At 40.2% G+C, this 23,765-nt stretch overlaps 1 protein-coding gene across 8 annotated transcripts in view; it reads right to left on the reverse strand.

Annotated features, from left to right (window-relative positions):
* The window catches only part of HECW2 (HECT, C2 and WW domain containing E3 ubiquitin protein ligase 2), a 410,471-nt gene that overhangs the window by 23,709 nt on the left and 362,997 nt on the right, over positions 1 to 23,765 (reverse strand). For all 8 annotated transcript variants that reach the window (XM_045034181.1, XM_045034183.1, XM_045034179.1 and 5 more), the window contains 5 exons: positions 17,952 to 18,072; positions 16,377 to 16,490; positions 6,318 to 6,470; positions 4,446 to 4,544; positions 1,010 to 1,139 (listed from right to left, as the gene is read on the reverse strand). In XM_045034181.1, the coding sequence (XP_044890116.1) occupies positions 1,010 to 1,139; positions 4,446 to 4,544; positions 6,318 to 6,470; positions 16,377 to 16,490; positions 17,952 to 18,072 (617 nt within the window). The remainder of the gene's footprint in view (positions 1 to 1,009; positions 1,140 to 4,445; positions 4,545 to 6,317; positions 6,471 to 16,376; positions 16,491 to 17,951; positions 18,073 to 23,765) is intronic.

A 23,765-nucleotide genomic window follows, 5' to 3' on the forward strand; every position in this document is an offset into this window, starting at 1 on the left:
GATTAAAAAACAAAACAAAACACTGAACATAAAGAAATACTCTTGATGTTAGAAGAACACTGCTACCAATGAGCCAAAATCACCCAGCTACCTGTCTTTGCCCTGGCCACGGCGGGAGGGGGGTTTCCACAGCAGTGGGGGGAGGTGCAGCATGGAGCCCATGCACACACCGGTGCTCAGTAAAAACTAGGCATTGAGCTGATGTCTAAAAGCCTCAGTGGTTAAAAATCTATATATTGTGAGTGCTGGAGGTTAAATTTTAAATCCTGACTAAACTAGTAAGTCTTTTAAATGAAAATAAATTAGCTCCAGGTTCTGCCCCACTGCTATTGGAATGTTTGGCAAAAACATATTTTCGCAAATTCCATTAGGGTTCAGAATCAACTACATATCAAAAGCCAATATTTAAGTAAAGATTTGCCTTAAGGAAGCAGAATTACATTTAAGTGAATGTTACATTGAGAACTTCTTTTCCAAAACACGAAATACAGAAGACCAGCCAAACATAAATGTGTAAATAAGAATATTACTTATGAAACAGTATATAATTTTTGAAAGAAATGTTTTTAACCAATGACCATGTTTTCAAACCTTCACCAAAACATTATTTCATCCCTCAGCTTCAAAACGTTTTCCGCTCTTAAACATGAATGAGAGTTAAGTACAAATGCCAATTAAAGAATTTAATATTGAACTCTGGGGTAGCATGGACTTTGAAAAGCTGTATTTTATACAAGGCAATTCTAAAATTTTATGTGGATATTTTAGTTGGGAATAAAAAGAAGATTGCTTATAACACACAAATAGTTACCACAATCTGTAAATTAGACCATCCTACTCTGCTGTTGGTATTAAAATAATCTTTGTAGCCAAAATTATTATAACTGTATATAAACGGGGGTTGAAACCACCCAACAAGCCACAAATAAGTACGCATATGAATTAATTCTTCATCAACCAACAGCCTTTAATTACCACGCTAAGTCACCGGGGATTCACATACACAGACCTGCCCAAAAACTTCTTCATTCACAGTGAATGTCAGGTCCAGGATGTCATGGATATCATTGTCTTTCATCCACTGCAGGCTCTGGTGGAATTCTTCATCAAGGTATTCTAGATCACTCAGGTCACACAGACTAAGATGATAAACAGATAGAAGCAGATATGTAGGGATGACTGTTAGGAAAACCCCCCAGACACAGGAAAGAAACTAAGAATTGAAGACAAGAACAAGGTCAACAAAACAGGCAGTGATTTCTGGAATGTTCTCAGTCAAACTCAGTAACCAAAGCAGCTAAATAATAAAAAAAAATACGCTATACGATGTAAAAATCCTGGATATATAAAATGCCTTAAATCAACCAGCCTGTCCGAGTGGCTGCCATTTGCCTAGTCATTCACGACTAATGCCAGAGCAGGAACTGGAACTCAGGTGTTCACAGCCTGAGTCCCATATTCTTTTGGCTACGTTATACCACCTTAAAACACTGTTCTCATAATTAGATATTTTTGGTGTGTTTCTATACTGTACTTTAACTTTGTTATTTTTTTCAAAGACTAGATTGAGTGATCCACATTCACATACATCTCCTTTTTCTTCATGGTTCTTGTTCTTTCCAGATTTCTGAAAACAGCAAGCTATGGAATCTCTCTACAATTATAATAGTTTTCCATACTTCTTTCCTCTTTTTTCATTGTGGAGAGAGGATCTGCATACAGTGGAGTTACTGTTCTATAGCCCAGTTTTAAGGTGGTAACAACTGATTTGCTTTTGTTGTTTTGAATTTTCCCCCCATCAGCCCAATTTCAGAGGTCATTTTGTTTCGTTCAGTATAAACATTTATTAGGCATCAAGGATGTGCCAGACATCTTAACAGCTACTTGATAAACAGTTATTGCCCTCAGGGGCTAATGGTCTAGTTGGGGAGACAGGCACACAAATAGGTCAATTAATATAAGGTGATGATGATAGCCTAGGCAGGGTAACACTTAAAATTTGTGTATTTCTTACATGAATGTTACACTCCAATTAAAAACAACGATAAGGTAGATACAGGGAGCTCTCATAGCAAGAATGTGGGACTTCAACCTGGAGATTCAGGAAAGTCTTTTGGAGCAGGTAATACCTACATCAAAATTTGTAGGCTGTTTAAAAGATAGAGAAGTAAAGGGAAATGGATGAAAAGAAGGAGAAGGGGGAAAAGAAAGGGAGGAGAGAACAACATTAACAAAGCACAAGGCCATGGAATATGCAAAATACTCAAGCATACTGGTAGTATCAGAGAGTTAACCACAAGACATAACATCCAGAGAAGGCTAGGAAGGTAGGTGGGACCAGGCCTTGAATATCATTCTAAGGAGCATGGTGCTTCGGAACTACTGAAACATTTTAGGACAGGAAATGACATGATCAGATGTGAGATGCGATTTTAAATAGTTCTCTGGAGATTGTAGTATAGAGGATTACTTAAAATGGGGGTGGGGAGAGGAGTGGTTCTCATCAGATGGTGGAGGCAATTAGTAGACCACTACGGTAATCTGGCCAAAATAAGATAAGAGTTTTATTTTGCTATTAAGGGTGGACAGGAGAAGATGAATTTAAGAATTATTTAAGGGGTAAACATGGGCATTAGTAAGTGGTATCATCAGGGGTATAAAGAAGGCTATCAAAATAGGGGTACCAAATGAACTCATGTTGCAAGCCAGCTCTGATTAACTGCCAGTCTTGAGGACTATAAGTGGAAAAAATTCCTGAGGCCAAAATGAATTCAGTGGGGAAAAGTATGATAAATGATTTGTGAACCACAGCATGGCAGTGGAATGGGTGGTAGGGAAGAGCAGAATCTGTGCTGTGTATCTGCCATCCCTGTGTGAGGGTGACTCCCGGTTTCTGACCAGTGACCTGAGAATCCTGGCACCATGGACTGTGACTAGGCACATGGGAGAAGGTACACTTTTAGGTTGAGGAAATTGAGGAGTTTAGTGGTCACCATGTTGATTTTGAGATGCCTAGGAGACATGCACGTGGAGACACTCAGTGGAATGTTGACCACATGAGCCTCTAACTCAAAGAGTAAGACTAAGGGTGCAGATGTGAGCCAGTAGGAGAAGAGACAGGTGTAGACATTTCGCCATGACAGCACATAGAGAGGGAAAAGCAGGAGGGGGGAGAGGCAAGAATGGAAGATCCAGGAACACCAAAATTTAAGGGGAAGTCAGAGGAGAAGCCCATGAAAGAGACATAAAAATAAAAGGGGAACTGGGAGAGAATAGTGTCAGGGACACCAGTGGAGGAAAGACACAAAGTAAGTGGGTGGGGTTCGGGGTTGGAGTGGTCAACAGTATCAAAAGCAGTAGGATGATACAGTAAGATGAGGACTAAAGGATATTCTTTAAAAGCTTCTAAGGGTTACTGGTGGCAAGGAAGCCAGGCTAAAGTGTGTTGAGGGCACATCAGCACAGACCACTCTTTTAGGAAGCTTATAGGAGAAGATGAGAAAAGGCAATGAAATGGGAAGGTGCAAATCGGACAAGGGGAACCCGAGAGGCAAATGGACAGTGCCCCGTTGCCCAGGGTTTCATCTGCCCAGACACCAAAAGGGAGGAAAGCAAAAAGTCTTCCTACTGACCCTCTTAAGAGCCCATTAGAAACGCTTGCTTTTCATTTGAAGTCTAGGCTTCCATTTTACAGAAAGCAGGCACATGGCCTCTGTCAGGGAATAAGCTGGACAGAACCCAGCAATCATTCTGTGCTTTCTCCTTGCAAGTTTGAGCTACTACCCCACCAGACAGTTGCCTTCTCCTGTTTAGCCTTGTAAATGACTACTGATTACAGGACAGAAACTGTTTGCTCTACATTTTACAATAATTGCAATCTTTCATTGTGGCAACAATGAAGAAAAAGTTCTGTGAATGCTAAATTCTCATCTGCCATAATAAATTACTATCTTGCATATAGGGAAGTCTCAAGAAAAATAAGGGACTGCCCACCTCCAGCAAACAAACAAAAAATAAGACAAAAACAAAACAAAAGGAGAATGAAAACTTGGACCAAGAGTAAGCAGTTGAAGTCTGCATTAAGCAATATATAAAATGCTTCTCATAAAGGATAGGGGGCTGTGAGTCACCAAGACTAACCCACAACTATTCTATTAATAATCGGCATTAATACCACAGGAATTCCAGAGCTGTATTTGAAGTACAATTGTTTTGAAGAAACATGTGTTGCAACAAATGAGAATAAATTTTCTAGAACAAAGCAAAACTAAGACTTTAGGGGCAAGACAGAAATACAGGGTTGGGGAAAACACAGTGACCATATTTGAAACTATTTTAGCTTCAGACATCTAAGCAGATACATGACATGACAAAAGGCCCTTTTTTAATAAAAGAAATATTACATTCTTACATATTAATTGCACAAGCAACAAAAATACTCTTACATTCTGAGAAGAGCTTTATAAAAGGGCCGTGTGAAGAAAGCATCCAACAAATACTGGTGTATTAGCGCAAGACCAAGAATCCTACCACTGAATCGGAACCTGTGAAGAAAAAGCACAAGACAGCTTACACATCATGAGGCAGTTTCTAAATTGTTCTATCTGACTTCTAGAAAGCCTTTCAGCTCTAATCATCTAAGTTTGTCCAGGACTGATCGTTTACTGGGTCCGTGAGAGTTTGTGTGCATTGTAGCCTGTGTCTTCATTAGGCAAATATTCACATTTACTTGAAAAAAATCTGTTTCACTCTGTTAATAATTCCTTCACCTCATGTTAATAATGTCTACCATGTAGCACCCCACATGGTCAACACGAATTCCCCATGTGCAGGTCAGTGAAATTTCCCCAAGCCATTTCTCAGAGATGACAGACTGAGACCAGCGGTGGTGGGGAACATGCTGTCCCCTTCTAGTTTGCTTGCAAGAATATTTGCAGAATTTCTCTAGTACAAACCCACTAGCAATCCCCTCTTGAGGAAAAGCCCAATCTCAAAGTGAGAAAGTTCCTATACCTGGTCTCTCTCAAACTGCACTCCGGATGGTAATTGTCACGATCCAAGAATTATGCATGTGGACCTTTGGGGGAGTTTCCTCATGGGACATTCTGTTCTCTAAAATTTCAAGGCTCAATCCTATTCTGAATCACTTTGGAAACTTTACTAAATACATCAGTCATGATTGGATTTGCTGAGATGTACACTTATTTTCTCTTTCAGAAAGGGATCCAAAAGTGTACATCCACACTGAAGTCCATACAGTCCATCTGTGGTTTTAGTATTAGACAGCCATTTTAAGATGAATGTCCAGCAGCTTTGTTTTCTTTATTTCCACCTAAGGTAGCATAACTGTAATAGCTACAGTTAAGAGGACTCCAAATTGTAACTAAATGGAGTTAATTTGAAGAATAAGTCCTAAAACTTAATGCCCTCCACCCACCAATATTAACCTTCATGACTCAAAGAGAATTTTTCCATGAGTCTTACTTACTTCTTTTTTGTTGTTGTTACTATAAATAAAGAGGAACAAGCAAATAGGGGTTATAGAGTATTTAAAGTGTATAAACGCAGGGATTAAAAAGGTATGTAAGGACATTTGGAAAGAGTGCAATTCAGGATTTTCAGAAAAAGTAATCCCCAGAGGGGAATCCTATACCAGTTTTCCTTGATGATTTTATGTGAAAAAATAGGAAAAGAGCAGTCCCTGGCTACAAATTTCAATAGCTAATAGGGTAAGCGCCACTGCTGAGACTCTGAGCCCGTGTCCTTCTGCCAGGTTCTCTTCTACTATGGGTTCTTCCAGGGCCCCGCACCCTCCCTCCCTCCCACTAGAATGCCATCATTACCCTCAGCCAGCACCCCAGCTGCTCTGCCCCACCCCCAGTGTTGGCCACTTCCCCAAGGGCTGCTCTAGCAGCTGCCCGACCTCTGGGTCAGGACCTTCTCCCACCCCATCTCACAGCTCAGAGATGCCCAAAGGTGCAGAGCAGAATCTAGCGATTTTGCTGGGAACCTAACATCATCTGGAACCTTCTTTCAATGGGAAAAAAACCTTTTGAATTCTACCCCACTCACTTAAAATTGGTTTTTTGGAATATATTACTTCTTGGTCTTTTGGCTACGATCAAGTGTGGAATATAATCTATCCCTAGCTTGGAGACTGCCTGCATATTTAAATTTGACAACAAAAATAAGAGTCAAATGAAACCGAAAATATGATTTTCTCCAAGGAAAAAAGTGTTAAAAGAAATAGGCGTTCCTATAAAAAATACTCTCACAGAAAATCAACTGAAAAAAAGTGTTGAGGAAAAAGTACTTACCATTCATGGTGATTGTCTACAAAAGCAGACATGGGACTTATTTGTACTGTGTATGTGTCGTTGGCTGAATATTCAAATAAGCCATAATATGGGTTAAAGAGTTCTCTGGATACGAGGAAGAAAAACTCTCTGGAAGGTCCACTGTAATCCAGCCTTTAGAAAAATTCCACAGAAAGAATAACCAGTTATTATTATTTTTTTCTATATATTGGGCACATTTTCTACAGAGTTCAGCTTTCTATAGAACAGTCATTACAAGTCTAATTGCCCGCATGTCTGGACTATCAGAATAAAATGAATGATCATGAGTCCCAATCTTATCCACGTCTTGACCCAGAATAGTGGAATGGGCATTTGTATGAGGCATATCCAAGGCTAAAGCTACACATCAGATAACGGATAAAATAGGCAATATGCCAATAATTTGGTTGCATATATACACACATATAAAAAAGTAAATGTTTTCAATGTCTGGAATGGAGTTATGGAGAAAGGGAGTACATTGGGAAATACTTAAACAGAGTAAAACCAGAGAGTATCAGCTACCTACATCCATGGGACATGGAGTCCTTATGGATTTCTGAAACATTTTGAAATGGGAGAAGAAAGAGACTTTCCTGAACTGGTGATAGGAGAGTACAGATACAAGACCCCCTAGGGAGATCAGAGGCCCAAAAAATGGAATGACAGGGTTCGAGTGAAAACTTTAAATTATGAAACACCAAGGAAAATTATAGACAAGTAAAATGAGGGTGTCTAAAGCTTCCTAAACGAAGGTATCCAGAGAAGAGGCTGAAACTCTAGCACCTGAACTACAGTGTAAATTCCATTTTACTTAGAAAGACATCAAGGTGAAGGAGACGCATGAGAAGCAATTGCGTTAGCTTTGAGGAATGACAAGTGGCCAAGAATGCTGAGAGCAAAAAATGCAGCAAAGAGGAGTTTGTAATAGAGTGATTTGATACGCTAAATTTAAAATGAAAAATATAAAGCACATCTATCCCACGATGACAAGTTTACACAAGGGTTCAAAGAAAGGAGGGAATGCTGGAGGGGAACGGGAAGCTGGGTGGTGGGATTCTGTAAGATTTCTTTTGTTCACTCTACTTTTTTTCTCTTCTGGAATTTTCTCCATCGGCATTACTGCATTTTTTTTTTTTTTTAATGAAAAAGGAAAATCATCTGCGTCTTTTCCAGTGATGGGATTGTGTGATAGAGAAAAATTACCTCGTTATAGGTGGAAGAAAGAGATGGGATACTTGTAAGCAAAATAAAATGGCTTTTATAGCTCTTCGTTGAGAGTTTAATAGAATTTACTTAGAACGTACTTCAGCCATTCACATACTACTTTGTCAACTTTTGCCATATCTGAATATATAGGTACTGTTAAGTGTGCTTACCACGTTTCATTATCAACTTTAAATTTTCTTGCTTTTCTAATGTAGCCTGTATTATGTCTTACATAATATTTATGAAATTATGATGTGCCAGCTTTATTTTTTTCTAATACACATTAAAAGAAATATGTAAATATTTAAAAAATGTCAGTTTGTGTAATAGCTAAAATCATCTCATACATCTCCGGTCCTCACTGCACTTTGGGAAATACGAGTGTAGATAGGAAACCTATGTGTGCAGAAAAATGCAAACATAACACACGCTCTCAGAACCCAAGAGGCCTTAAGGTGACATGACGCAGCTGTCTCAAGGCAGCTGAATATAATTGTGGCTACCAGGCGACCACCAGCATTGGTGAGACTGTGCTAAGATTACCATGGGGACTCCCAAAGCAGCACCTGGGCTCCCTCCCCGGCACAATGATGCGGACTACCTCTCCACATGCTAAGACCGCAGCAGTTGCCTGTGGCTTCCTCCCTCGGTCCTACTCCTGGCCTCTGACGCCACCGAGAACAAGTAGAATACTTCTTCTACTTGAATGCTCTTCACATACTTAGGCTTTTTTTCAACAAATATTTGAGTCCCTATTATATTTTGAGTACTAACCTAGATGTAAAGATATAAAATCTTTCAAGAAGTAATTTTCTATAGGAACTCTAAAGTGTAGCAGTTTTGGTATCCCTGGCTCTCTGTGTCCTCCCCCACTCTTGAACATGGCCACGTCTTTCAATCTCCTCTGAAGAAAAGGGCTGGAATTCCCTTGCCACCCTGGTCCTGTGTTCTGGACACTCTCCAGGGTGTCAAAGTCTGACCTAAGGGGTGGTGTCTAATACTGATAACAATACTTCAGGTGTGGTCTTGTCAGCACAGAGCTTAGAAAGAGCCCTTGTCCTCTCTTCCTGGACACTCTTCTTGCTAATGCAGCTTAAAGCCATCTTTCCTCGTGGGACAGCCACTTTACTTTGTTGATTCATAATGTGCTAGTCATCAGCTCAAACCTTCCACCTGTGCTGCTTTATCCCAAGACTCTCCCCTCCTGTCTGCATGGACCTAAGTACTAGACTTTATACTTCTTCCTACTAAATTTCACTTTGTGAAACATGGTCCACATTCCAGTCTACCCAGATCTTTGTGGATGCAAATGTCCCTTTAAATTTCCTATTGATGGTGAATTTCATCATCAGATCCCTGTGTCTTTCCAGAAATAGAGAATGCCAATCAAAGGCATCTTAGAAGTCATTTTGTCCATCCCCTCATTTTACTGAAGAGAAGACTGAGGCTGAAGGACATCACTGACTTGGATCAAATGAAAGCTGCAGGGGCAACTCTAGGCCTTGGCACAGGTTTCCTGACCCCACATTTAATGCTCATTACTCCTTACAGCCTACCGGCCAGTACATTTTAAATGTTATCAAGACTAATAAAAATGTTGCTTATAAAGCAGGGGTCAGCAAATTATGGCCTGAGGGTCAAATCTGGCCCATCCTCTAGCTTTGTAAATAAAGTTTTATTGGAACACAGCCATGCACATTTGCTGACATGTTATCTGTGGCTGTTTTCCCACTATAGTGGCAGAACTAAGTACAACAAGAAATGTATGGCCTGCAAAGCCTAAAATATTTACTATCTGGCCTTCACAGAAACTTGGCCAATGGAAGATCAAAGAAAGGAAGAGGAAAATGCTCCTTTATTAAAATACCTGGCTTACTATAAATCTTCATCTTTAGTGAAGATCTCTTCAAGGAAATAATGACTATAGTACCCTAGGGTATATGTAACCTTAAGAATAGTCACAACTACTAAGTGTGAGACTGTGGTCTTCAGTGGTCCCTGACCTGAAGGGCCTTTCAGACACAATCGAGGCACATGAAGGGCCACAGACAACTGAAACGTGAGCCAGTTTTATAAGACGGTTTTCTTACAAAGAGACAACTGGTTTAAGAAAAATGGGCTTATAGCTGCTTAAAATTAAACAGTGGCATTCAGTTAGAAAGAGCTTTGAGCTTCAACTCTCAGTATTTCCATAATACCACACCTACCAGAGTGTATTATAATAACCTGTTTATGTGCTTGCCTCCCCTATCCACACATCTAGGCTGTAACCATACAGAGAAGGGGACCGTGTCTCTTTCTCATTTTTGTATTCCAAGTACCTTAGCCTGATCCACCACAGGGGATCAATGTCTACTGTTGAATCCATGAGTGGAGCTCTCTGATGCTCTCTCTAAAGAAAATCAACATAATTTACATTGTTATTTGACAATCTAGCAGAGTGAATAATTTTGCACAAGTTTGCCTTCAGGTGGTAGATTCATTCAGTGATATTAGGGTATGCCAATCCCGAAAAGACAACTCGATTTGCATACATTGTCAGAAATCACTCAAGTGAATTATATTTAGCTTGGTGCTTGTCCCTTTCCAGATCTAATATCTTCTAATATGGTAAAGTTTTTAAAACAACAAAAGCAGACCTCACTGATTGGTTTTTTGTTTATGATTAGAGCTGATTCTGGCTAAAGATAAGGAGAGTGTTCCCTGAAGTGTTAAAGTGAAAAGTAAAACTCCTTCCCCCACCCCCCCCCCCAAGAGAGAACAAAGCTAATAATAGTTCCTCTAGGAGGAAAATGGATCTTCTCTAACTGGTCACGTTTTTATCTGCTGGTGTGTGCGTGCGTGCGTGTGTGTGTGTGTGTGTGTGTGTGTGTGTGTTTTAACTCTAGCAGCACTGATGGAGCCACTCTAAAGCCAAGACAGCTTTAAACATTTGATTTGATTATCATCCAAAGCTTAGAATGCGTATCTGAGACCAGACTGTAGATTACAAATGATACACGTCTACCTAATTCAGTAAGACGTGTCCTAGCAGGGCATCTCGTGCATGTGCTTCCTGCAATGTCTTACCAACCTCTTCCATATAAATAGTTAATATGACTCATATCACAGGGATCGTTTGTTACATTCCTGTTTTGCCAGTTAGGTTGGTTCCACAGCTAAAGGCTTGGCACGGAAGTACAGAAACTCCAGACAACGGGTGGGTAGCCATACAACAGCTGCATCTGAGGGCATTTCGGAATATGCACAGATGTCTTTGGGCTGGCAGTGTAGTTTTGAGCCCATGAAGTGCTGAGGAAGCATTTTAAACACCATCTCGTTGTTGGGCCAACAGCACCCAAGTTGTCAGCGGTATTCAATACTTGTTAAAATAATTAATTTTGTAATTTTATTCTCCTGTCCTTTGTTTCCAACTAAAAATTACCAAAAACAAAGTATTACCACGTAAGTAGACTACTGAATGAAGGAGGATGGTGGCAGTAGGAAGTCACACCACTGTTTCCTATAAGTTTTCTGGAAGGCAGAAAAGCTTTGCTCTCTTAATAGTTGGTTCAGGCAAACATGGCCTTCCTACTCACCTTCTGATTCACCCTCGGGTATTTATAGCAGCAAGGCATTAGTTCTTGAGCTACTTAAGGAGGCCTGCTGGGCGAGTAAAGAATTTTGCAAGCAATTAGTGTGACAAACAAAATTCTGCCTGGTGATACCAAGCCCAAGCCTATGCAGAAGTACCCTTCAGCAGGGCTTGGATTATTGGGGTCACCCTGCAAATGTCTCTTTTTGGAGAAAAACAAGCAGCACCATGAAGTTTAACTTGCATCTTTATAGACTGACTCCTAAGGAATAAATAGTCAAGCTCAGGACTCCAGACAAGTTCTAGCAAGGATTAGACCAGTCATATGTAAGAGCCTCTAGTTATTTTATAAGCAGAGATGCAGGAAAACCGTTTCCGATCTCATCTTCCTTAGTTATGTTCATCTGCCTGCCTCAGGAGAAACAGCACCGAAGGAGCTCATCTGTTCTTAAACCCCCGAACTACAACTGTTTGCACACGGCCCCTCCCTAGTCTAAGCGTGGTTTTGCAAGACAGATGATTGATGTCAATAGATGGCACCTCACATATAATGAACTCATTCTTCCTTAAAGAAAGGTGCCTTTTAAAGATCTGGCCATAGGGGGAAAAAGAGGCGAGGCAATCACAGTATAAACATTCTTTCTTTATCCAGGCCATTATTGCCTTACTGTTCAGGGTACTAAGAAGTTAATGGCCCCGGACACCTTATCAGAATACAACAGTCTGCCTAGCTAACTTTTGACACCACGTAAGCTTTAGTTGCTAGGGCTTTTAACTGAGAAGAAAATAATATGCTGGAGAATATGCAGTGCTCTACTGGCCTCCTTCCTAAAGAAGCAACTTCTAGGCAGACAGAAGCCCAACAGAAAGAGGCAACCACATGCATGCAATTTCCCACCACATTCTGTCAAGATGACTCAGTTTCCAGCCATTCTGCCACTGCTGACTTCCTACCCTTTTTTGCAGGGGCAGATAACCAAATTAACTTGGGTGGAAAATGTAATGACTAGAACAAAACCTCCAGTTCTAACCAAATTAAATCACAGTGGTTTGCTTAGAAACTGTCTACTTTTTGTAAAAAGCCAACCATAACATTATTTTAGCGAGAAATAATAATTACTTGTCAACTAACACACTTGCATTCACAGGCTCTGGGACTATTTTTGTATTTTTAAAAATGAACATTGGTTATCACCAATATTCTGAGATTAATTTTACCTTACATGGAATTTGTAGTTATCCTGTAAATTTCTGACTATAAATTTTCTCATAATTTCTCTTGATTCAGCTGTTCCATTTCAGAATAATATATATGTATTTCAGACTTCTGCAAAGAGCTCCAAGCAGAGCTGAAGTCTGTGAATCTGTTAATTCATACTTTTTCTGGAGTGCAAGCAGATGCAGTTTTCTTAAAAATAAATCCCTTTTGAGGCACCTCGGTGGCTCCATCAGTTAAGCGGCTGACTCTTAATTTCGGCTCAAGTCAGGATCTCACAGATGGTGAGATTGAACCCTGAGTCCGGCTCTTCGCTGACAATTCAGAGCCTGCTTACAATTCTCTCTCTCCCTCTCTCTCCCTGTCTCTCCCCACCATTACCCTTAATAATTTGGACTTTCCACAGAATTAACCATTTCTATATACATATTATTCTACTGACCTTAAGTGCAGAAGGAAGTATACGTATACCCAAAATCACCCTGGTGGCACTATCTCATCAGACAATAGGGAAATAAGAAAAGTTGTTTAGGGAAACATTTCCTAAATCTCCCAAATCCTGACTATATGCTTTCATTTAGCAAATATTTTGTCTTAGAATAGTTTTTTTATTTACAGAAAAGTTGCAACGATAATACGGAGAATTCTTGTATACCCAGTTTCCCTCTTATGAACACCTTACATTATTTATGATTAATTAACAGATACTGAGACATTATTATTAGCTAAAATCCATACTGTATTCAGATTTCCTTAGTTTTTACCTAATGTCCTTTTTCTATACCAGGATCTCATCCAAAATGTTATATTAATGTTTAATTGTCATGTTTCCTTAGGTTCCTCTTGGCTGTGCCAGTTTCTTAGACTTTCCTTGTTTTTGATGACCTTAACAGTTTTTTATTTAATTTTTTTACATTTATTTATTTTTGAGAGAAAGAGAGAGTGCTAGTGGGGTAGGGGCAGAGAGAGAGAGAGAGGGAGACAGAATCCAAAGCAGGCTCCAGGCTCTAAGCTGTCAGCATAGAACCTGATGTGGGGCTCAAACTCACAAGCTGTGAGATCATGACCTGAGCCGAAGTCAGACGCTTAACCGACTGAGCCACCCAGGTACCCCTGATGACTTTAATAGTTTTAAGGAGTACTGGTAAGGTATCTTATACAATGTCCCTCAATTTGGATTTATCTGAGATTTTTCTCATGGATAGACTCACATTATGGGTTTGGGGGACCAAAGATTGTGGAGATAAGTGCCATTTTCATCACATCATGTGAAGGGTATATACTATTAACATGATATATCGTTGTTGATTTTAACCTTGATCATTGGGCTATTGTTTGCCAGGCTTCTCCACTCTGGACTTACTTCTTTTTCCCCCTTCCCATATTGTACTACTGGAAGAATGTCATTATGTGCAACCCACAATTAAGGAGTGAGGAATTATGTTGAATTATTTGGAAATCTTCTGCACAGATTTGTCTATTCGTCATTTATTTATTTACTTATTCAATCATGTATTTATATCAGTACAGATATTCACTTTATACTTTGGGTTATAATCTAATCCTACTTGGTTTTGCTGCTCAAATTATTCCAGCTTGGGCCATTGGGTGATCTTTCAGTTGGTTCTGGAGTCTCTTTGACATACTCCTACCATTGTGGATGTTTTGAGCACTTTTTTACTTTTTGCACTAGAAGCTACTTTAAGCTCCATCTTGTATACATCCGGTCAGTCCTAGAATAAGTCATTTCTCCAAGAAATCTTGTTCCTTTTATTGAGGAATAATATTAGAAACCAAAACTAGCCACTGGGTGTATATGTTTTTAAATGCCCATTACTGGGGCTAGACATGACCCATTTTGAGAGCGTTAAAATTGATGGAGGGAGAGAGATGGAAAACTTTCACCTCTACACTTATACTTCAATAGAAAAATTTAGGTAGATTTTCACTTTGAATATGGATTATAATCCAGAAAGGAATGTTATGATCTTCAATTTTAATGCGGTTAAATCAATGTGTCTGAAAAGGTGGCAAAGTCTAAAATAACTTTTTAATTATATGTTGTTTTTGAGGTTTCTATTTTTTCAGCAAGAGTGCTATTTTAATCTTTTAAAACAGGGTATGTATTCTCAATGCTTTAACAGCAAAATGAAGTATATATATACCTAATAACCTATGTGTATGATGTTGACATGAATAAAGACATGAGACCAGAAGTTACCTGGCCATATTATTCCAGCTTCAATAAGCCATACACAGAAGGGGATTGATACGATTGTTCCTGATGGCTGAGGTCACACTTCAAAATGCCCTACCTCTTGTTTTCCCTCTGGAGTTACAGGAAGGAGACAGGTGATAGAAACAGGAAACATTTGGACATTAGTGGCAACCGGATACAAAGGTATCAAACCACACTCAGCCTGGGCCTCCTCCTAGGAACAGATGTCATCAGTCCAGATCATAGGACAACTACCTGAGGATGATCAAGTAGGATAAGCATCCGCTCTATTCAAACTTCAGTACCAGGGCCTCCAAAGACTCTTCCCTACATCTCTGAGATCTCAACAAACTGTGCAAACAAAGAAGGAAGGCAGCTGGACTCCTGGGGGAGGAAAAGTATTCTCACCCAAACGAGACTAGTTATGTAAGGAAATATTTGGAATGCCATGCACACCTATGATTAGGCTTAAAACATTTGCCTTCATTTTCAACTGTGCACCTGCATCTTAAGCCAACAGAAGCTAGAAGTCTATTAATGCACTTCAGCAATGAAAACAAGTCACGGGCAAGCTTCTGCCCAAATTCTGTCACTTAGTCTTGTGTTCCCATATAATATTTTCCTTCAATGTAGTTACAGCTGGGACTATAAACAGCATATGTGATGAGACTAGTGGTTATCAGTCAGCTGTAAGAGTGAAAAGATCCACAGGTAGGAAAAAATTCTGATAGAGCAGAGTTCAGGAGTTTTGCCTCTATCCCAGTGCTGGTCCAAGAGTCCTGGATGAAAAGCCTAGTTTTGAATCCTGATTTTGCTGTTACCTAGTTCCATCAGCATGTGCAAGTTATTGTACACTTTGGAGCCTCCAAATTAACCATATATTGAATGGCTGCATATATTGAATGGTTGGGTATTACTACTATGAGTCTATAATCTAGCACACTTTATTTCCTGGGCAGGACTGAGAAGAGTAGCTTTAAAATGATCCAAATCAACAGAGTCAAGAAAACAACCAGAGTTCAGGCTATCGTGTGGTACTTTTTAAATTGGCCCTCGTGATGGCTGGGTTACAAAGAAGGTGCTGCGACTTGAAACCCAGACCTGAAATGAGGAAGGAGGAAGGGGTCTGGACAAGACGAGAGCTGTCACCTTCTGAAGTGTTACAGAACAGCTGTTATGTCTATGTGGATGCAACAAACAGTGCGTAGGAGTCTGCTCCTTTGTTTCTTAAGCCTAATCTCCACAAGCACACTCACAGAAGAGTCATAGAAGGCCGGAGACATTTGTTTATGGCAGGTGGTTATTTTGGTAGGTGTTACTGTCCCCTCAAAAGGAGGAAAACTGGCGACAGAGAAATAAAAACCAAGGCCCAGGAGTTACTGCTTCAGAAGCTTCCAGGTAGAAGAGCAGGATTCTAATTCGTGACTCTGAAACCGAGCTTCTTGAACAGGTGAAGCGTGTACTCCTTCCACCCCAGTGCAGATTACATGCTCACAGATAGCAGAATTCCTGTCTTGTCCCTCACAGCCCCACTTTTTCCCTTTAAGAAAGAGATATGCACAGAGAAGAAACCAAACGAGCTTCTGCTCTCAAAATGATCTATAGTTACTAGCGTTTACCCAAGAATTTCTATGTCAAATGATTTAAAAACCAGAGGAAGCCTTAGAAAAAAAAAAAAAAGCCCAGAGGTTTAAGTGTGTGAGAATGGTATTTCCTGCCAGAAGGGTTTCCTGTTTCAGGCAACCACAGCAACCACGTGGTGAAGCATCCACTGTGCAGCCGCAGTCTGTGTTCCACACACCACTTCTCTGTTCTACTCACCCTTCCTCCCCGACAAATGTGACGTACAGCTTATTTCTCTGTAAGTCTTTTCTGGAGTAGCCCATAATTTGATTAAAAGCATCTTCCAGTAAGTGATCTCTTCTGATAATTAACCTGTCCATAAAGAGACAATTTGAAAAACAGATTATTTCCTAATCCTTATCTTTCTAGAACCGGACACTTTTGATTCAATTCCCACTTGCCATAATTAACTAGGTGAAAATTGCGGTGACTTACTACATTGTCGTCTGCAATAATACACATTTGGCTTTTGCTCTTAACAGTAGAAGTCAAAATACACAAGCAAATGGTTACCTAAGTGGAGCACTCCACCTACAACGTATGAAAACGGCTCATGAGTCCTTTCTGAGTGGCCAAATCAATTTACCCCAGAAGGAAGATGATTGTAAAACAACACAGACCCAAAGCTTTTGTTAATAAAGAAAGGACAGCCCTATGAGGTCATGTTTTCAGTGAGAATGTACCTAGACAAGGAATTCAATTACGAAGTATGCAGGGAAAGACTTATCAGAACCAGAAGGAAAAAAAACAAAAAACAAAACAAAACCCTCCACGCTCTCCAAAGAAGACACATTTATGACTATGCTTAATTTAATTCTCAAATTAAGTGAATCTGAGGTTCCCCGAGTGACAGATGCAAATGAACGATACTTATAGCCGACAGTCTACTTGTGATGATGATAATAAAAGTCATCCTGAAGGTATCAGTTTGCAGTTAGTACAGATAGTCCTAGAAAGGGAAATAAAAGGCCGAATGCAGGGAAGCCTGAGCTCAAGCCCTTCTTAAGTGAAGCGTGAGAAAGGGGAATCTCAAGCTGATGTACTTTGAGGGTGAGAAAGTAGGACCTGTGAATATACTGGAGGGAGCCCTCTCTGTGGGGCAGTGAGCTGGGGAGCTGGGGGTGGCTCCTGCATCTCCTCCCAGGCACCCAGCATCACGGGTGTGGCAGTGGAGACCCTACCTCCTCTGCCCTCTCTCAGGTGGCACAGTGATCTCCAGTGGGTACGCGGGGCAGCAGTGGAGGAGAGGATGAAGGCAGTACGGATAAGTAGGGAATGAAAATAATTCTAGGCCAAACAGCGTGATGATGTTTAATTTCCTCATTTAAAGGTGGGTAAAGAAAGGCAGAAACAACATTCATGACATATTTCATTGGACAAGTGACATTTATTTCACAGAACAAAACAAAGCTGAGCAGTGTTCCTACAGTCAGGTCAGGAGACTGATACAGGACACTGTGACAGCCTTACGGCTGTCAAATGTACTGTAAGCAAAAACAAAGAGGTACTTTTCAGGAGAAATAAATCAGCTTTTTATTTTGCCTATATTTTTACATGGAACGTGGTGTTTGTTTTAAAACCTTAAGCAGAATGGTGTTTAATTCCAGAACTTTGTTTTCGATGATCCTGTAATTCACACATCATTACCAAAATGATTACACTGACTAAAACAAAGACTGGTCATCTGAAATCACAATCAATTTCCTACATTCCCAACTGCATCCCACCCCTTCACCATCACCCAAGCCTGTGGTTTGTATCACTTTGACTTACTTTAATTTCCCTGGGCCTTGTCCATATCCTTTAGTCTCTAACTTCCTGTAAAAGTTCCTTAGTTTGGCTTCAAAGTCTCGCTTGTAAGGGGCAGGAGCCCGGGCATTGGCACGCTGAGTACCTAGAGCAAACCATAAAAAGAGAAGGGTCCCGGTTTGTGCAATGTCCTGATGTATCACATCACCATGTAAAAACACTGCCAGGGGGATGAGAACACAGTCAACAAGTGAAAGGAGGCAATTCTTTCAGTGGCTTTGCTTCTCACCTCTTCAAGCTGGAGGCTCTAACAGAGCTGAAGTAAAGTCTTAAAGATATTTTTATGCGGCATTTTGGTTGAGAATAACAATTCTGTTTGCATAGTTACAATGTGTGACCATGTGTGTGTCAAATATGTTTCCCTCTTCAGTCCAAACTAATATGAGTCAAGCAGAGTTACTCATGTCTGATGGTAACTGTTCAGGGTGGAATATCTGCTTGCTGCTGAGATGATATCATGGCAATTATACAGGAAGTTACAATGTGAAAGTACGTGGTATATAAAGCAAGAACAGCAAGTTTCCAGACTTGCCCTATGAAAAATGTACAAAATGTCTTCTAGATAGGCACTATAACCGAAAATTACTTTAGACTTATAATTAACATACATTTTATACTGCAGGGTAAAATAATCTTGATATAAACACAGAATTCAGACATAACTGCAGAGTCACCATGTTTCCTGGCAAAGCAAAGAATAAATAATAATGCTATTTGTTACACTCCTAATATGTGCCAAGTGCTATGATCATCCACATCCGGGTGCCTCAGTGGCTCAGTTGGTTAAGCATCCGCCTGGATTTCAGCTCAGGTCATAATCTCACAGTTCGTGAGACTGAGCCCCGTGTCAGGCTCTGTGCTATCAGAGCCTGCCTGGGATTTTCTCTCTCCCTCTCTCTCTCTGCCCCTCCCCCATGCGTGGGCTCAATCCCTCCCTCCCTCTCTCTCTCTCTCAAAATAAATAAATAAACATTAAGAAAAATAAAGATGTTTCATACGTCATCCAATGGTAAGTCTCATTAATAAAATATAAGAGTAACACAGCGTGTTCCTCTTTTCATACAAAAATCTAGCTTTGTGCCACAGAGTGACTAACCAACAAGCTGGGACACAAAATTGATGATAAATATGGGAATCAGACGCAGAGCCATGACAAAAAACGCTGAACATTTCCATGAACTATTTCACAATACAACGAAAGGAACCAGAAAACAAAAATTGTGGAGTCTTGTGCAATGACATGCCATACAAACTCATTAAATATTTCTTTAATGAGTCAACCAAGTGATTACTATCCATTGCTAATACTATGTTAAGTTCAGCAACATATGTACAGATGAGGAAGGTGGGGTTGCTGAAGTAGATATTTTGGTTAGGAAGACAGAAATAAAACACATCAGTTAGATAAATAATTAAATCCTAAACCATGTGGTCAACAAACTATAAAGCATAGGAGACAAAACTATAGCCTTGGGGCTGTACTCAGCCCTAATGATCTATTTTGCTTGGCACATAATTGTTTTTAAAGATTTAAATTAACTGCCAACATTTAAATATTAGGAGATTTCAAGTAAAAAAAAAAACAGAAAACAGCTTTTCTCTTGAAAATTATTGGGAAACTCTTTCAACAACTGGCCTGCATTTTCCTTCAGGCCAAGGTGGCCAGCTGCTCCATTAAATGAAGACTGTGCTACAGCTGTTCAATGATCTTGATTGCCTGGCTCCCCCCAGTATTTGCATTTGGGATCAGTGTTACAGAAAAGTGATAGTAAAGGAGAGTAAGCAGAGATCAAGATGGAAAAGATCACCAAAAGGAGGCTTTATTGGAGCCAGGCCTCGTAAACACAGGAGAATCTATATCTTAGGCCTCGTAAACAGAGGAGAATCTATATCTTAGGCCTCGTAAACACAGGAGAATCTATATCTTACGCTGGGGCAGGGCAGCGAGAGCTGGGAGAAGCCCCACATGCATGTTTGAAAGATGATCGAGGAGACCCTACTAACTCAGAGCACAGGGGAGTGTGCAGAGTAACTGGGACATTTAATCAGATAGTTGGAGCCAAATTATGTGAGGAAATTTTTAAAAACCTAGCTGAGGGGTTTGGCAGGATGCAGTGAGCAGGGGGAGGACTTTAGAGATTTCTGAGCTAGGGAGGAACATAACACATGGTGTATTTTTTTTTTTAACGTTTATGTATTTATTATGAGTGAGTGGGGGAGGGGCAGAGAGAGGGGGGGAGAGAGAGAATCCCAAGCAGGCTCAGTGCTGTCAGCGCAGAGCCCTATGTGGGGCTCAATCTCACGAACGATGAGGTCGTGACCTGAGCCAAAGTCAAGAGTTGGACGCTTAACTGACTGAGGCACCCAGGCGCCCCAACACATGGTGGTTTTTCAGCAACGGTTTTCGGAATGTGTTGAGTGGATTCAGGGTGGGAAGGAGGGGAGGAATCCCAAGGGAGGGGACCCAGTTAGGAGTCACTGCAGCCATGGAGGCCTGAGGGCAGTGTGGTGACTCACTGAAACGTTTACAGTGTAAAATAAGAATTGCCAACAGATAGTAAGGAAGAAAAATAGGAAGCTCTGATGGTAACACGGTCAAGTTTTTAAACAAAAGAGTAACTGTCGTTTGTTAAGTGCCTGCTATGCATTAGAAACCATGCACTTTACAGAGAGGATCTTGGGAAACACAAATTTATGAAGCAGACATTATTATTATCACCATCATCACCACTTTGTAACTAAGGAAACTGAAGTCATATGCCAGTGAATGGTAGGTTTGGGATTTGAGCCAGGTCCATCTGACGCTAAAAGAAGTGTGGAAAATGCTAGTAGACAGAGGCACGTGAAGCTTTATACATGTTGTGCTGGAGACGAGAGCTGTTCAGGGTGGGTATCCTCCATAGGCACTTGAAAACGCAGTACTGGAGTTCCGGCGGGAGACCAGGCCCACACCCGTGCATTAAATGAGTTCGTGTACATAAGGCACTTTCTGAGGTTCCTTTGCGTAGGTGTTAGCTGTTACTGATATTATCTGCATAGAAGTAAATACTAAAGACATGGGGAAATGTGTTAGGGTGTTAAGAATGGATTTTTTAAAAATATTTTATTCTTAAGTAATCTCTATACCCAACGTGGGACTCCTACCTACAACTCTGAGAACAAGAGTCACATGCTCCACCGACTTAGCCAGCCAGGCATCCCAAAAATGGATTTAAAAAAAAAATTTTTTTAACGTTTATTTATTTTTGAGACAGAGGGAGACAGAGCATGAATGGGGGAGGGTCAGAGAGAGAGAGGGAGACATAGAATCCGAAACAGGCTCCAGGCTCCGCGCTGTCAGCACAGAGCCTGACGCGGGGCTTGAACTCACAGACAGCGAGATCACGACCTGAGCCGAAGTCGGACGCTCAACCGACTGAGCCACCCAGGCGCCCCAAGAGTGGATTTTTAATAGAATTGGCTATCGATCAATGATTTGTCCAGAGGTCCGTTGGCATGTTTATGAATCTTTTAGCCAGAGAGCTAAGAACTGTGTCATAAAGGAAACAAATAAACTTGACCTTAAAAGCTCAAGGATACAGGTGAGGCTCCTCAGCAGTGCTTCTCAATCCTGACTGCATGTTGGAATCACTCAAGAAGCTTAAAAAAATCCCAATGTTCAGGCCACACCCAAGGCACGTTACATCAGAATCTGTGCGGCAGGACCCAGGCATAAGTGTTTTATGCAGACTCCAATTGTGCAGCCAAGGTTGAGACCCATTTTCCCCTACAGGAAGGTCAAATGTAACCAATGAAACATCTGGGCAACCTCCAGAGACCAACACAGAGGCAGTGCTTCCTGTGTATCTGAAAGGCACCGTTTGCAACATGAAGGAACATGATCTCCACCAGCTTAAGGCTGCTCTCTTGCATGGCTGGGGGACAGGGCAGTGTAGCACAGGGCCATTCAGGGATGGCATCATAAGGCTGTTGGTGCTGCAGTCTGAGAAACTGTAAGCTAGTAAACCCAGACAGTTCAGAAAGCAGCCGTCATGAATCAGCTTTCAAGAACACAATCATTAATAGGGAAGAGGAAAAAGAAAAACAAAAGACTGAATAAAAATCTTTCAGAACTCAAAAACATGATTCTAAAGTTGGTTGCTTAAAATAAAAGCACACATACTATTGCTGTATAATTTGAGACGTTTAAAAGGATGTGGGAAATGCCATAATGCATTCCATCAATATCAATATGGACACTTAATAAAAATTAGCTCTGACTCCACTTATGCTCAGGTAAAGAGATTCAATTACAGAGACTCTGGAGACAGAAATTGTTAAATGCAAAAATTCTTTTGCTTAATAGTTCTATTATGAAAAAAAATCATTTATACATTACTTCATGGTTTAAAAATTACAATAAATTATATGCTCCTGGCCCTTGTCAAGTTCTTAATGCAAGTCAGGTGTCACTGCCAAGAAATTCCAGGGCAGGAACGATGTTACTTCCACTTTAGAAATAAAAAATGATCTTGGAAGACTGAGTTAATAGAATTGTATAGGAACCATAACTGCCAGTAAAGTTCTAGGATACAATACTCCTATAGAGAGTAACTTTATGGTCTTTATGGTCTTAAAAAATAAAATCGGAAACAGAAAAAACAATGTTGCATTTAGGAACTGATCAAATACATGACTGACTTCATGGATAGGCAGCATTATGTTAATTATTTGCAGGAAAAAATTTCAGTAACAGATATTAGTTTTTTTTTTCTTTATCATTGCTAGGCAGACCTAAAGTACTTCTATAAAGCATGATACTATTTCCATTTATCATTACAAAATTGCGTAATCATGTACAAACTAAAGAATTCTACCTGACAAAATACTTCAGGTGATAGCATTAGTATTTTGGCATCAAACCGCTAGGAAGTCTGGGTCTTTTGGATTCCAGGTGTGCCAGGATCCCAGATTGCTTTGATGACTAGCACTCACCATGCACTGGATGGGATGGGGCTTGGTCTAATCAAGCTTGGCTCTGGGTGTGTACTGGGATGGATCAATAGTCCATTTCTTTCCTGGCTCACTTTCTAAAAAAAGTCTCTATGACTTTTTAAAAAAATTATTATTATTATCATTATCATTATCATCATCATTATTTTACAATTCCTTGTTAGTGAATGAGAACAAACCATCAAGCGTTACAATAATTTCTGGAAAACTCCACCTTCTGGAACATGGCTCAACAATGACAATTAACGTGAAAAAACATCTCCAAATGGCTGCCACAAAGCAGAAGCACTGAAGTCCTTGCATTTTTGCTTTACTCTCTAAGAGCAATAAAAGGCCCTAGATCACTGTTTTGAGTTTGCTGGTGCTTTGTATTTACACACTATTTTTAAAAACCAACCTGATAAGCTGATTTTTTAATCCTTGAAAATCAGAAGCTATTTATTTATTTATTTATTTATTTATTTATTTATTTATTTATTTAAAAATCTATTCATTTATTTTGAGAGAGAGAGAGAGCGCAAATGGGAGCGGGGCAGAGAGAGAGGGGAAGAGAGAATCCTAAGCAGATTCTGCATTGTCAGCACGGAGCCCGATGTGGGGCTCAAGATCATGACCTGAGCCGAAGTCGGATGCTTAACTGACTGAGCCACCCATGTACTCCAGAAGAAATTTATGAAAAGGCAAAGCTGTAGGGAATGCCAATAACAGGTATTCTCTTACAGCATTAGGGGTTGGGGACACGAGAGACTAATAACAATAGAACAAACATAAAAACACCCATCTATT

Source organism: Felis catus, chromosome C1 (genome assembly GCF_018350175.1).
Source record: "Felis catus isolate Fca126 chromosome C1, F.catus_Fca126_mat1.0, whole genome shotgun sequence".
Lineage (NCBI taxonomy): Eukaryota > Metazoa > Chordata > Mammalia > Carnivora > Felidae > Felis > Felis catus.